The sequence below is a fragment of the Bos taurus genome, chromosome 8, assembly GCF_002263795.3.
Source record: "Bos taurus isolate L1 Dominette 01449 registration number 42190680 breed Hereford chromosome 8, ARS-UCD2.0, whole genome shotgun sequence".
Lineage (NCBI taxonomy): Eukaryota > Metazoa > Chordata > Mammalia > Artiodactyla > Bovidae > Bos > Bos taurus.
In genome coordinates, this window is record NC_037335.1 from 111,070,729 (window position 1) to 111,082,887 (window position 12,159).

General features: G+C 55.1%; 1 protein-coding gene and 1 non-coding gene across 9 annotated transcripts in view; one reads left to right on the forward strand and one right to left on the reverse strand.

Moving 5' to 3' along the window:
* TRAPPC12 (trafficking protein particle complex subunit 12) overlaps window positions 1–12,159 on the reverse strand; it is a 40,368-nt gene that overhangs the window by 17,781 nt on the left and 10,428 nt on the right. For all 8 annotated transcript variants that reach the window (XM_059889244.1, XM_059889243.1, XM_059889242.1 and 5 more), the window contains 3 exon segments: window positions 10,694–11,908; window positions 4,658–4,774; window positions 761–874 (listed from right to left, as the gene is read on the reverse strand). In XM_059889244.1, the coding sequence (XP_059745227.1) occupies window positions 761–874; window positions 4,658–4,774; window positions 10,694–11,902 (1,440 nt within the window). In that variant the 5' untranslated portion in view covers window positions 11,903–11,908.
* On the forward strand, window positions 10,182–10,286 carry LOC112447932 (small nucleolar RNA U13). The gene has a single exon (XR_003036197.1). It is a non-coding gene; the product is annotated as a small nucleolar RNA U13 (small nucleolar RNA).

Below are 12,159 nucleotides of genomic sequence, written 5' to 3' on the forward strand. Positions count from 1 at the left end.
AAGCAGCTGGAACGCAGGGTCCCTTCCGGAAAACGATGGCCGCCAAGTGAGAGGGCAGGACTGGCGACCCTGGCAACTGCGGGGGTTGTGGGGGTGATCCGAGTCAGCCTCGTCCCACTGATGAGAAAAGCGAGGTTCAAAGAGACCACGCAGCAAGGGACCGACCGAGAGGGGCCTGTGGGCTGCCTGGGGCGGGGGCTGCCTGGGGGCGGGGGGGGCTGCCTGGGGGTGGGGGTGGGGGCTGCCTGGGGCAGGGGGCAGCCTGGGGCAGGGGGCTGCCTGGGGCAGAGGAAGGGGGCTGCCTGGGGCAGGGGGCGGGGGGCTGCCTGGGGCAGGGGAAGGGGCCTGCCTGGGGCAGGGGGTGGGGGACTGCCTGGCAGCGGGGCCAGGGGGCAGGACTCAGTGGTGCTTTCGGAGCAGCAGTGGAAAGAGCTGTCCTGGGCCCACGGCAGCTGAGGACTGCCCTGGTGGCGGGCACGGTCAGGGAGCGCGGCGCAGCCGCTGTGCCTGGGGCCTCGGAGCCCGTCCCCTCCCTGCCTGTTGAGGGACCCGGAGAGCCTGGGGGATGGTCTTGCTGGGGAGGGGGCTCCCGGAGACGCCAGCATGAGAGACCGCGGCCGGGGCGGCGGGCTCGAGGACTTGGGCAGCTGCCCCTCTCCTCAGAGGGCTTTCCTGCCGTTCAGAACCCCGCTCTCCGCACGTGAACCACTGGAGCCTTCGCTGTCCCCACGTGACGGTGGCTGGGGGGACGCGGCCGTACCTGCAGGGAGTCTGCCGTGTGGCTGGTCGGCAGCCCGCTCTTGCCGTAGCCTTGGCCGTGGGCCGTGAGCAGCCGCCCGCACAGGTCCACCGCCGCCCGCCAGTTCTTGCAGCTCTGTAAGACACAGACGGTCACCACGGGGCCGCCCTGGGGACAGTGACCCCGGGGTCACAGGGACGGTCACCATGGGGGCCACCACGGGGCCGGCCACCACGGGGTCATGGGGACAGCCACCCTGGGGATGGTCACCCCGGGGGCGACCACCACGGGCTTGGGGCTCAGACGCGCAGGCCACACAGGCACCCACCGCAGACGCCCTTCAAGACGAGCCAAAGGTAAATCCTTAAAACGTAACCACTGATAGAACCCAGGAGCAAAACTCTTGTTGGAAAGCCCCGCTCTGCCCCCAAACCCATCAGGCTGTTTCCTGTTTAGAAAGGTAACTCCATCTTGTGAGTTTTCTTAAATTAAACCATGGTCAATGTTTCATTTTAACCTGCCCTGGAAACATTTATTTGTACCTAAGGTCTGCGTGTGACCGGAAGTGGTTTAAAATGTGTAACAGGATTCTGTGCCGTCAACATCGAAGACGATCCATGAGTCGTGCTGACACATTGCGATCCAGGCCGCGTGTCCACACGCAGCTCCCTGTCGGGAATGGACCCACGGGAGCCCAGCTGAGGCGGCGCAGGCAGGGCTCAGGGACTCGGTCTCAGCTGCTCGTCGCTGCCCGAGGGATGCAGGAAGGAGGGCCACCAGGCCGATGGGAGGAGGAACGCCATCAGAGGGACCGTCCGATCCCTGAAGAGGCTGCAAGAGGACGCTTGGTGTGCGGTCCCCAAGGACAGGCACTGCCCGCTGCCCTCAGCGCACAGGCCGGGCCTCGGGGCCGCCTGCGTGCCGGAGCATGTGAACACTCACCCTGGGCCCTGTTAACCTCAGGTCCAGAGAGGGAGCCAGACGTTAGCCCGCTGGGTTCTTTTTAAAGGATGCTCTGGGCATTCTGTGCTTACAAAGTGCTTCTAGAACAAGAAGCTGAGGGCGCCTGGAGACCAAGTCAGGCCTCCGGTGCCCGCAGCAAGACTCACGTTTCTTCTTCTGATGCAGTCAGCACCAGCTCTGTGAGGAGGAAGCCCCTCTCCTCGTCTTCCTGTGCGTGTGTGTGTGTCTGTGCATCAGCGTGCGCCTCTGTCTCTGTGTGTGTGTATGTCTTTTGTGTCTGTGTCTCTGTGAGTGTGTCAGGGTGTGTTTCTGTGTGTGCAGGCACACACACCCAGCGTACCTAGTGCAGCTGGACCAGGAAGCACGCTGGTGCGGCCTTGCTCCCAGCTCCGGGGTGACGGGCCATATGCCCTAATGCACCCCACCTGACCCCCCGCCCCAGGCTCCTCAGGGCTCCTCTTGACTCAACAATCGAGGCTTGTTAGTGCTGAATGACGGTCCACCGTCATGGGAGTCATCGCACCCATTCACCTGCTGAAAGGCAGCTTGCGTGCCTGACTGCTAGGTCGCTTCAGTCGTGTCTGACTCTGCAACCCCATGGACTGTAGCCCAGCAGGCTCCTCCGTCCATGGGATTCTCCAGGCGACAAGACTGGAGTGAGTTGCCGTTTCCCTCTCCAGGGGATCTTCCCCACCCAGGGGTCGACCCTGCGCTTGTCTCCTGCACTGGCAGGTGGTTCTTTACCACTGGTGCCACCGAAAGGCACCTTGACTGCTTCCCACTTTTGGCCATGGCGACTCGGGGTGCTGTGAGATGTGTGTGGAACCTGTGAGTACAGGGCCAAGGTGGGGGGTGGTGGCGACTGATTCAGTCATCGGTAAGAAGAAACTAACACAAATATTAACACGTTTGCTTGTTATCTTCAGTCAGGGAAGAAGCCACTTTTTAAAACACTTACGTTAACTAAAAAAGTAAATACTAGGGTAGCAGGTTTCTGCTTCATTTTTAATAATGGTCTGGTTCGAAAGACAGAAAACACATCTCAGTACAAAATTTATAGCAAGAACATAAGGCTTTTCACGTGGCACATTTTACTATTTTTAATCATTTATTCAGCTCAGTCGCTCAGTCGTGTCTGACTCTGCAACCCCATGGACTGCAACACCTTAGGCCTCCCTGTCCATCACCAGCTCCTGGAGCTTGCTTAAACTCATGCCCATTGAGTCGGCGATGCCATCCAGCCATCTCATCCTCTGTTGTCCCCTTCTCCTCCTACCTTCAATCTTTCCCAGCATCAAGGTCTTTTCCATGTTTGGTGAAAAAATTGTTTTTTAAAGCTAGAATTTAAATATACTGTTCTAATCTTCAAGCACTGTGGAGAAGATCTTATGAAAATCTTCATTACTGTATATGACATGCAGAACTCTGATATTAAAGGTAGTTATATATAAGAAAAAAGATCTAAATTTCAAAATATTGTTTTTTTAAAACTAGGAAATAAGATAGAGACTCTGTTTGAGAAACTGAACATAACCGAACATTCCAGAACTTCCAGAAGAGGAGAAAAACAGTCCAATAAAAATCACTCAAGTAACTAACAGTATGCACCTAACTTTTCCCGCCTGCATCTCAAAGGCAATCCTCAGTGTCAAATGTGATACCACCGACGTGATTAAAATGTCCCTCTCCACGGGCCGCAACGGTCATTTCCCCATAAATGGCAATCTTGAAACACTCTGACGTTACTTAGGAAAATGTGCTGAGAAACTTTCCTAGTCTTAAAGATGAATGCAATTATTTTAGGATGTAATTAAAATACCAGGGCAAGGGAACGGTCTTTCCTTGAACACATTTCCCGCCTTAAACAGGTCTCCTTGCTAGCGCTGTTAATATAATTTCTACCGGCCTCAAGTATTTGCAAAGTGTGAAAAAAATCAAACCAAACCGCATATACTTGACACCAAGAATAATGAAAAGACGTAAAAAGACCGCCTGAGGATTAATGACAACGTCTGTGTGAGGCTTCGTGTGTCCTGTCCGGGCTCACAGTTACAGGTCACGCTTCAAATACAGCCGCCTGCTCGTGACGCTGCCGCACAGCAGGTGTTCAAGGCCACAGAAAGGGAGTGAGAGCGGCCGCCCCCAAGGCAGAAGGGCCATTCCACCAGACGCACGCGGCCGTGCACTCCGTCACTCCCACACCTGCGGCTCCATGAACAGGGGCCAGTGCACACAGACAGACACTTACAGATGAGCTCTCCTCTCTCCCTTTAAAAACTGAGTGTCTCCTCATCTTCCCTTCCCACAGCTTCTCATTCATGGGAAGAATTCTAGAATCACTTCAATGAAAGAAACTCAATGAAACATGTGATCTACATTTACTAAAAAAAAACCAAAAACCTAAACTTTAACGTGAAAATGTCAGCAAACCACCTAAGCAAGTGTTTATTCGCACTTTTGCAACATCATGAAAGATGCTGTGGGGCAGACGGTTTCCAGCGGCTCACAGGCCCCCGGAAGCACCGCCCGCCCAGGTCAGGGTGCCTGCGATCAGAGTCCCCGCTTCTGCTCCATGACTGCGGCTCGGCCAGGGCATCTGCACTCAGTCTTGTTAATGAATAAAGAAAGGCTTTTGTGTGCGCTTCTGGGGAGTCTGCTAATTTAGTAATAAACCTTCTACACCAAGTGTAGAAAACAGAGTTCTTTCAGAAAATCAATGTATGATTACTTCACTCTAGTTATTTTGATGAAGTATATTTAATCAAAGTATATACTGCCTCAAAGCATTCACATGTTGTATGATGCTCTCTGTTGCTCAGGACTGGTTATCTGATCCAACAAAACTCCATTTCTGTGCAAGGGCCAAGGATGAGGCACTGAGAGTGACTGGCCTTTGGAAAAACATCATGAAGGGAGGAAGAGCTTACACGGAAAATCAAATACACTGTTACTTACGATGAGCTGCTTCAATCCAACGAAAGACTGTTCCACTGAGCTGGCGGTTAGGACTTGTCTCTTTGCCGCAGCTTTTTCACCCAGGAAGCGAAGCATTAAGTCTTTAACTGCATCTCCCTGGAAAGAATATAAGAGAAATATGTCAGGACAATAGAATGCTAATTAAACTCAGCTAAGCGAAACTCACAGCTAACCAAAGTTTCTTTTATTTTCCCACTGGTGTATGGAGGCTAAAATGCAGTTATGAGCTGCAACTAACCAGAGGCTATAGCGCCCGGTCGCTGAGAAGACGTGCTGTTTAGAGTTGCTTCCTCCTGGAGAGGAGGTGGCAAGTCAGCAGCGGCCGTGCCGCGTTGGAGGGGGCCGGGGCTCGTGGTGTGAGAGGGTACGCTGCCCCCGGGAGGGGCACGGTGCCTGCTGGGGCCCAGGCTGGGCGGGCAGGCCTAAGCCCTCTGCCCACAGCCCACACCATAGCCCCCTGGCCTGGGCCTCCGGGGGTCCCCAGGGCTCAGCCAGAGCAGTGAGTGGTGGCCCGGGGCATCGCCCTCCCCTAGGGCTGCGTCCCCCCAGCCCAAGGACGGCCCTCTGTTGGGGGGCAGCTGCACAGGACTCTGCACAGGGGCCCCCGGCCCAGCCTCAGGTTAGCCCCACCTGCGCCCGGGCTGAGTGACTGTAGAGGGAGCATGGACAGGAGTGACCATCCGTGGCCCAGTGCCCAGGGAGAGACCGGGGAGGGGCGGGGATGGACTGCTGACACAGATGGTGACAGAGGAGAGCCTGCAGCTCGGGGCGGCCTGCGCCCGCCATGCTGAGGAAACGAGTTGATGCAGCTCCGCTCAGAGGCAAGGCTCCTCTCCCGAAATCGCCCGCATGGCCGGTGTGGGCCGGGCTCGCAGGAAGGTTGCAGCAGCCTCAGCTGCCTCCTGCTGCTCGAGGAGGGGAGGGTGCAGCCTGGCAGTGGGGGTCCTGGGCCCTGAGCCTGGAGCTCAGAGGCCAAGCCGCACCTCCTTCTCACGCGGGACAGAGGCCTGGAAGCAGCAGGGTTACGGCTTCTGCCTCCAGAGAATAAGGTGAAATAGTTCAAATGCCCCGGCAGGGGCTAACTGATCCAGGAGGGTTATCAGAGGGCAGAACAAGGAGGCAGGCGCACGGCTGCACAGAGCTCTGCACACAGGCGCCTCCGAGCAGACAAAGAGCTGCATCCGGGCAGAGTGCCTGCGAACCAGGGAACGGCAGACTCACCCTAAAGCCACGGAGCCCAGAGGAGCAGTCTGAGTCCTCCGACCTCACAGCACCCTCGGCAGCGAGCCCACACTGCAGACGCCGCCCGCCCTTTCGGTTCTGCCTGTTAGCACAGGACGCTCGAGACAGGGGCACCGTGGGGCTGACCAGCATTCACCCTGAAAGCCCACGGACGACAAAACGTCCCGACACAGACCAGCTCCCACCGCATCGCTCTGCCAGGGCGGTTCTGTACGGGGGTCCTGGCGCCTTGGCTGCAGACACTCCACGGTCACCGGAGTGAGGCGAGCGGCCCCCTCCTGTGATGTTTGGAGAGCTATCTCCCTGCACCTGGGGGGGACCCACCTAGAACCCCACGGACCCCTTCCGCTCAGCACTCCCTCGGGTGCGCCCAGGGCAGGGCAGTGGCAGACCGCGCGAATGGGAGTCTGTGGCTGGCCCTCCGCGAGCAGAGGATGGCTGCTCCCCCTGCTGCGTGCGGACGGCTTCGTCGGCGCCTTCGAGGTTTTAGTGGACAATGTCCATGTGGAATGCAAAGCGGCTGACTCACGGGGCACGGCCTGTAAGCTCTACTGTCAGGGACGCCCGGTCACGGGCAGTGGTCCTGGAAGGACAGCGCCCGGCCATGAGCGGGAAAGCGGTGACGGCGTCTGCCTGCTTCCCGGGTGGGACTCCCGTCACACCCACACTGTGGGGGCCGGGGGCGGGATCCGGGAGCAGAATCAGACCCGGGCGGAGGTGAGGCCCGGCCTCAGGTCCAGATGTCGGGTTTGCAGAGCCCCGTGCGAGGCCAGAGCACCCCGAGGCCCCCCGCTGTCCCTGTCACCCCCTCAAGGTCGGCACCGACTTGCTGCCAACTCTGGTCTGTGGAACCGCCCCCCCCGCCGCCACTGAACGACCTTCATAGAAATACTCTCCAACTTCCATTCTTTCCTGGTTCTAAATGTTTCTGAACAGTCATCTCCCCACCAACTTTGCATCCAGTTCTTCAAGAATGCAGGCCAGCAAGACTCTGACTAGTTAGAAATGCCGACACTCCTCTTTTGAAGCTTCTGCGGTTGGATGCAGAGTTAACGTGCTCACCTGCGTGGCCTCTACCTTAACTCAGACTGCTCTAAGAGGTCACTTCACAAAGAAACAATGTAACACTTCCCCTCTGCCCACATTTCATCCCTTAAGAAGTGGAAGTGACAGTGAGGTCGCTCAGTCGGGTCCAACTCTTTGTGACCTTGTGGACTGTACCCGCCGGGCTCCTCCATCCATGGGATTTTCCAGGCAAGAGTACTGGAGTGGGGTGCCATTTCCTTCTCCAGGAGATCTTCCTGACCCAGGGATTGAACCCAGGTCTCCCACATTGCAGGCAGACTCTTTACCGTCTGAGCCAGCAGGGAAGAAATTTTGCATTTGGTACCAAGAGGTGAGCAATTTGGAAAAACCACCAAGTATTTCAGAAAGCTGATGTAGTGTTGCAACAGTAACAGTCGCGTGGGGAGGAACGTGTGAACAGGTAAATCCAACACACACTTGGTTGATATCTTAAAAGCCTGGCGCGCGCAGCGAGTTACCACACGTGCTGGGCCGATCTAACTCCTCTGGAAAATGAACACAGCATTTCTGGCGTAAACCACACACTTTTTCTTTTCTATGACAAGTTCTTTGAAGAATAATACACGACTGAAGAGACACAGGTGAAGAACCAACCCGCACACTGGTTCCACAGGAAAGTCAAAGGCCTTTCAGGAACTACTCTGAATCCATATTTCAATCCACCATGAGGTTTCCAAAACAATCACTGTGGACCACGAGACGGACGGAAGACACCACCCAAGCACTTAGAGGGAGCAGAAAGGACACGCAGCGTCTCCCGGCTGGCCGCAGGGTGCGTCCTATCCTGGCAGCGGGCGCCTGGCCCTGGCTGACCGCCGAATGCCCTGCTTATGAGAGACTTATGAGAAACTCAGAGACTTTCCACGATCAGCCACGTGGAAGCGTCAGAGCTCCGAGGGGCTGTCACAACCCCACGCCTCCCACTGGCGGGAATGGCCTCCGAGCTCGAGTCGCCTTGGCTCACCCAGCAGCAAGCATCAGCACTTTGTTTCTTAGCTCAGGAGCAACTGACCTGCTTCCCTGAAGGGTGTCACGGGGCGTTCAGCGCCTCTGGCCCATGAGAGTGCCGCGCTCAGCCCAGCCCTTCAGGCGGCCAGAGTGAAGCAGCTCTGCGTGGCCCCAAACAGACCCGAGGAGCCCTGGGCCCCGGGACTGCCCCATGGACCACGGGGTCAAGGCATCAATGCTGACCCACAAACACCCCTGACATCTGAGCCTGTAACTGGGATTCACCAAGGAGGCCCGGGAAGGCAAATTCACACCCAATACGTTCTGCTGGAGAGGGCGGGGACAGTGCCTGGCGAGCCCCAGGGAAGACGTGTCTCGTCAGCAGGTACCCGAAGACAGCACGCAAGCGCGTCCACATCTGCAGGCTCTCACGTCAGCTCCCCACAGAGACCTGGGTTGGGAAGATCTGCTGGCGAAGGGATAGGCTACCCACTCCAATATTCTTGGGCTTCCCTTGCAGCTCAGCTGGTAAAGAATCCGCCCGCAATGTAGGAGACCCTGGTTCGATTCCTGGGATGGGAAAATCCCTAGAGAAGGGAAAGGTTACCCACTCCAGTAGTCTGGCCTGGAGAACTCTATGGAGTGTATAGTCCACAGGGTCGCAAAGAGACTCAGAGACTTTCACTCACACTCCCCAGAGAGACAGCTGGGGAGTTTCCAGCAAGGGAGCTGCATGACAGCTCTCTGGAGAAGTTGTAAACTGTGTGATCAGTTTATTATAGCAGCTGAGCTCCTGTAGATGATAAATCCCTTTCCTTTCCGCTTAGATATGGAAAAATGTGTTTGTGTTACACGCGAATGTGCTTTATATAGGAAGAGTTCTTACCGATTTGGTTAAAAAAAAATACAGACGGTCTCTCAATAAATTACAAGATATATAAATATGTAATCGTAAAATAAATAAATACTATATGTTGTAAATAACAACATTAAAAAGCTCAATCTTACCAGTCATCAAAGATGATGATGACTTCTTCTTTGGCTCACCTCTCCAGCAGCCGCATTGCTTCTCCACAGGATCGGCCTCGCAGGGCCAGGGCCCCACCCCACGTGGCTTTCTGACCAGGCCGAGGTGGGGGAAGGGGAACGCCCGGCCGGGGAGGAGCCCCTTCAGTTTCCGGAGTGGACAGCGCGGCACACAAGGCACAGACCCTGCAGATCCCACCCGACACGCAGCCGAGCTCACCTCAGGGGGACGTGCGCACACCCATGAAAACGTTACCATGTAAGGCATGCTACGTGCCTTCCTGTACCTGGGCTTTCAAACTTAGCAAATTATGAATCTCACTAAGTATTTTATCATAACATTATCTTCATTTTTTCATAATAAATAAAAATACTTATTTGAATATGACATTATTTTTGTGAGTGCGTGTGTGCTAAGTCGCTTCAGTCGTGTCCGACTCTTTGTGACCCCATGGATCGTAGCCCGCCAGGCTCCTCTGTCCATGGCATTTCCCGGGCAAGAATCCTGGAGTGGGCTGCCACGCCCCCTCCAGGGGACCTTCCCGACCCGGGGACTGAACCTCACCTCCGCCTCCTGCATGGCAGGCGGCTTCTTTACCACTAGTGCCACCGACGAGGCCATAACATCATTTTTTCAGTTGAATATGTAAATATTCCACTGAAGAGGCGAGATGTGGCGAATGTATTCAACTAGCCTCCTGACAATGGACTCCGAGATGCTTTCAGATTCTTTCCAATTTTAAGCCTCACTCTGATGGGCATCCTGAAAGCTGGCTGTTCATACATCAGTGAGATTCTTTCCTCTTAAATAACTACTCAGGGTGGGATTTCTGGTCAAAGCACATGCACATTTGGACACGCATTTTAACATTTAAGAAAGTTTGTGCCAAATTATCAGTCCCTTCAGGGCTGCCTAAGCTGGCTATTTCCTCACATTCTAACATACACAGAATAATTATAAATAACTCAGACAACAGAAAGTTAAAATAACTTCATCTACTTTGATGACTGGTAAGATTGAACTTTTTAATGTTATTTACAATATATAGTATTTATTTATTTTACGATTACATATTTATAATCTTGTGATTTATTGAGAGACCGTCTGTATTTTTTTTTAACCAAATCGGTAAGAACTCTTCCAATATAGAGCACGTTGCATGTAATGCAAACACATTTTTCCATATCTAAAAGAAGAGGGATCCTTTTGTAGTTCATGAGCATGATGATTGGGTGTTCATGCTGCTGCGTGACATGTGCCTCCCTGCAAACCTTGTTACGACACCGGCACGTTACCCGTCTGATGTAAAAAAAAAAATAAATAAATAAAAGGAGAGGAAAGGGGATTTATCATCTACGGGAGCTCAGCTGCTATAATAAACTGATCACTCAGTTTACAACTTCTCCAGAGAGCTGTCGTGCAGCTCCCTTGCTGGAAACTATTTCTAAGACTCTGATTAGCACCTTAAAGACCTTCGATCAGAGAAATCAACAGGGTTCCAAATTACCTGGTGACATCACAGCAAACACTCTCAAGATGAGAACCTTGGGAACTGCTGAAAACAATCAGCGTTTTTCAAAGCTCGACAGGCCTTTTCCATATGAACATACACGAAACAGTCAGATGAAAAGCAAGGACATTGGCTGGGACTTTCCCGGCTCGCCGAGTGCGCCCACCGGCCCACCTGTGCGCTGAAGGCCCTCCGCCCTCACCTGGATGTTGTCGAACTTGAGGCCAGGCATGGTGAGGTCCTCCTTGTCCACGAACACCGTGCCGTACTGCTGCGTGGCGACTGAAGTCAGCACGTTCCTGGTCGCATCCCCGGGGATCCAGGCGTCGCTTCTCCGGTCCATCTCGCTCATGCTCAGGGCAGTGGCAAAGGGGTCCTCGCTGCCGGCAAACACCGCCTGGATCTGTGAGAATGGCTTTGGGGACTGCGAGATCTCCAGAGGAACCGTGGACACACCCGACCCTGACCTCTGCACCCCTGGGGAGGAGGCAGTTTCCTCGGAGCCCGGCGAGCTTCCTCCCACAGGGCTAGCAGCCAGCGAAGACAGGCTTTCCGGAATGGAAGGGCTGGCGTTGGGGTTACTGACGGAGATGAAGGTGGAGGTTGTGAAGGAATCAAAGAAGTCCGAGGCCAAGGAGCTGCTGCCGGTTGGATCGCCGAAGAACTTGCTCAGGCTGGGGCTCGGCTGGACCACCTGGGGTGGGGTCCTGGGGGCAGCTTCACTGGCGCTGCTGAAGCTGGGGGATTTCACCATCTGGGACTCGAAGCCATCACGCAGGGCTGGGGGCTGGGCGCTGGGGGGTGGCTGGCTAAAGATGGTGCACATGGGCACCGGCTCGTCCTTGGGGGCTGGCTGCCGGGGTGGCGTGCCTGACGGTGGCCCTGCCATGGGTACCCGCGCAGCCCCGGGGCCTGGGTCCTCTCCGCCCCCATGTTCAAAAGCAGGCAGGTCTTCCACATCGCTGCGCTCAGGGTCCTCTTTCAACGATGCTCTGCCATCAGGGGTCATGTCCGAGACGTCCTGAGGCGTGTCCCCGCCATCACTCTCACCGCCGTCACTGAGAGAGCCCAGCGCGCCCTCTTCTGCGCTGGGCCCCAGTCTGTGATCGCCGCTGCCCTCGGCGGGGTCCCCCACGTCGTGCAGACACCCCAGGTCACCCGCGTCGTCCTCGCTGTTGTTTGGGGAGTCAGAGATGAGCACGCTTTCCATCAGGGGCTCATCGAGCTTATCCGCGAAATTATTCGAATCCTCGGACTCAAACTCGTCTCCACCGAGATCGATGGTTTCCTCGTGGTAAAGAAGCTGCCCCTGGTCTCCCTGAGGCCCCTGCGGAGCGATGCTCTGGGCTGGCCCCTGGGCAGGCGCACTCTGCTCGGGCACGTGCTGGCTAGCGCCTTCGGCATTCTCCATGGCCACCTGATACAGACAAAGACACGTCAACCTCAACAGCTTACATCTCAGTTACTATTAGAATGCCTTTGTCTTACTGAAATCGTAGATGGCCTTGAACTACATTCCACAGGGCAACGCAGTAAGAGGAGACTCGTCGCTAACCCATCGTTATGTGACTGGATCCTTACAAGAAGCAACAACTTCAGCAACAATTAAAGAACCCCAGATTAAAGCTATGATTTTTCAAAATCTGACTTGTGAAGTAGGCAAAGATT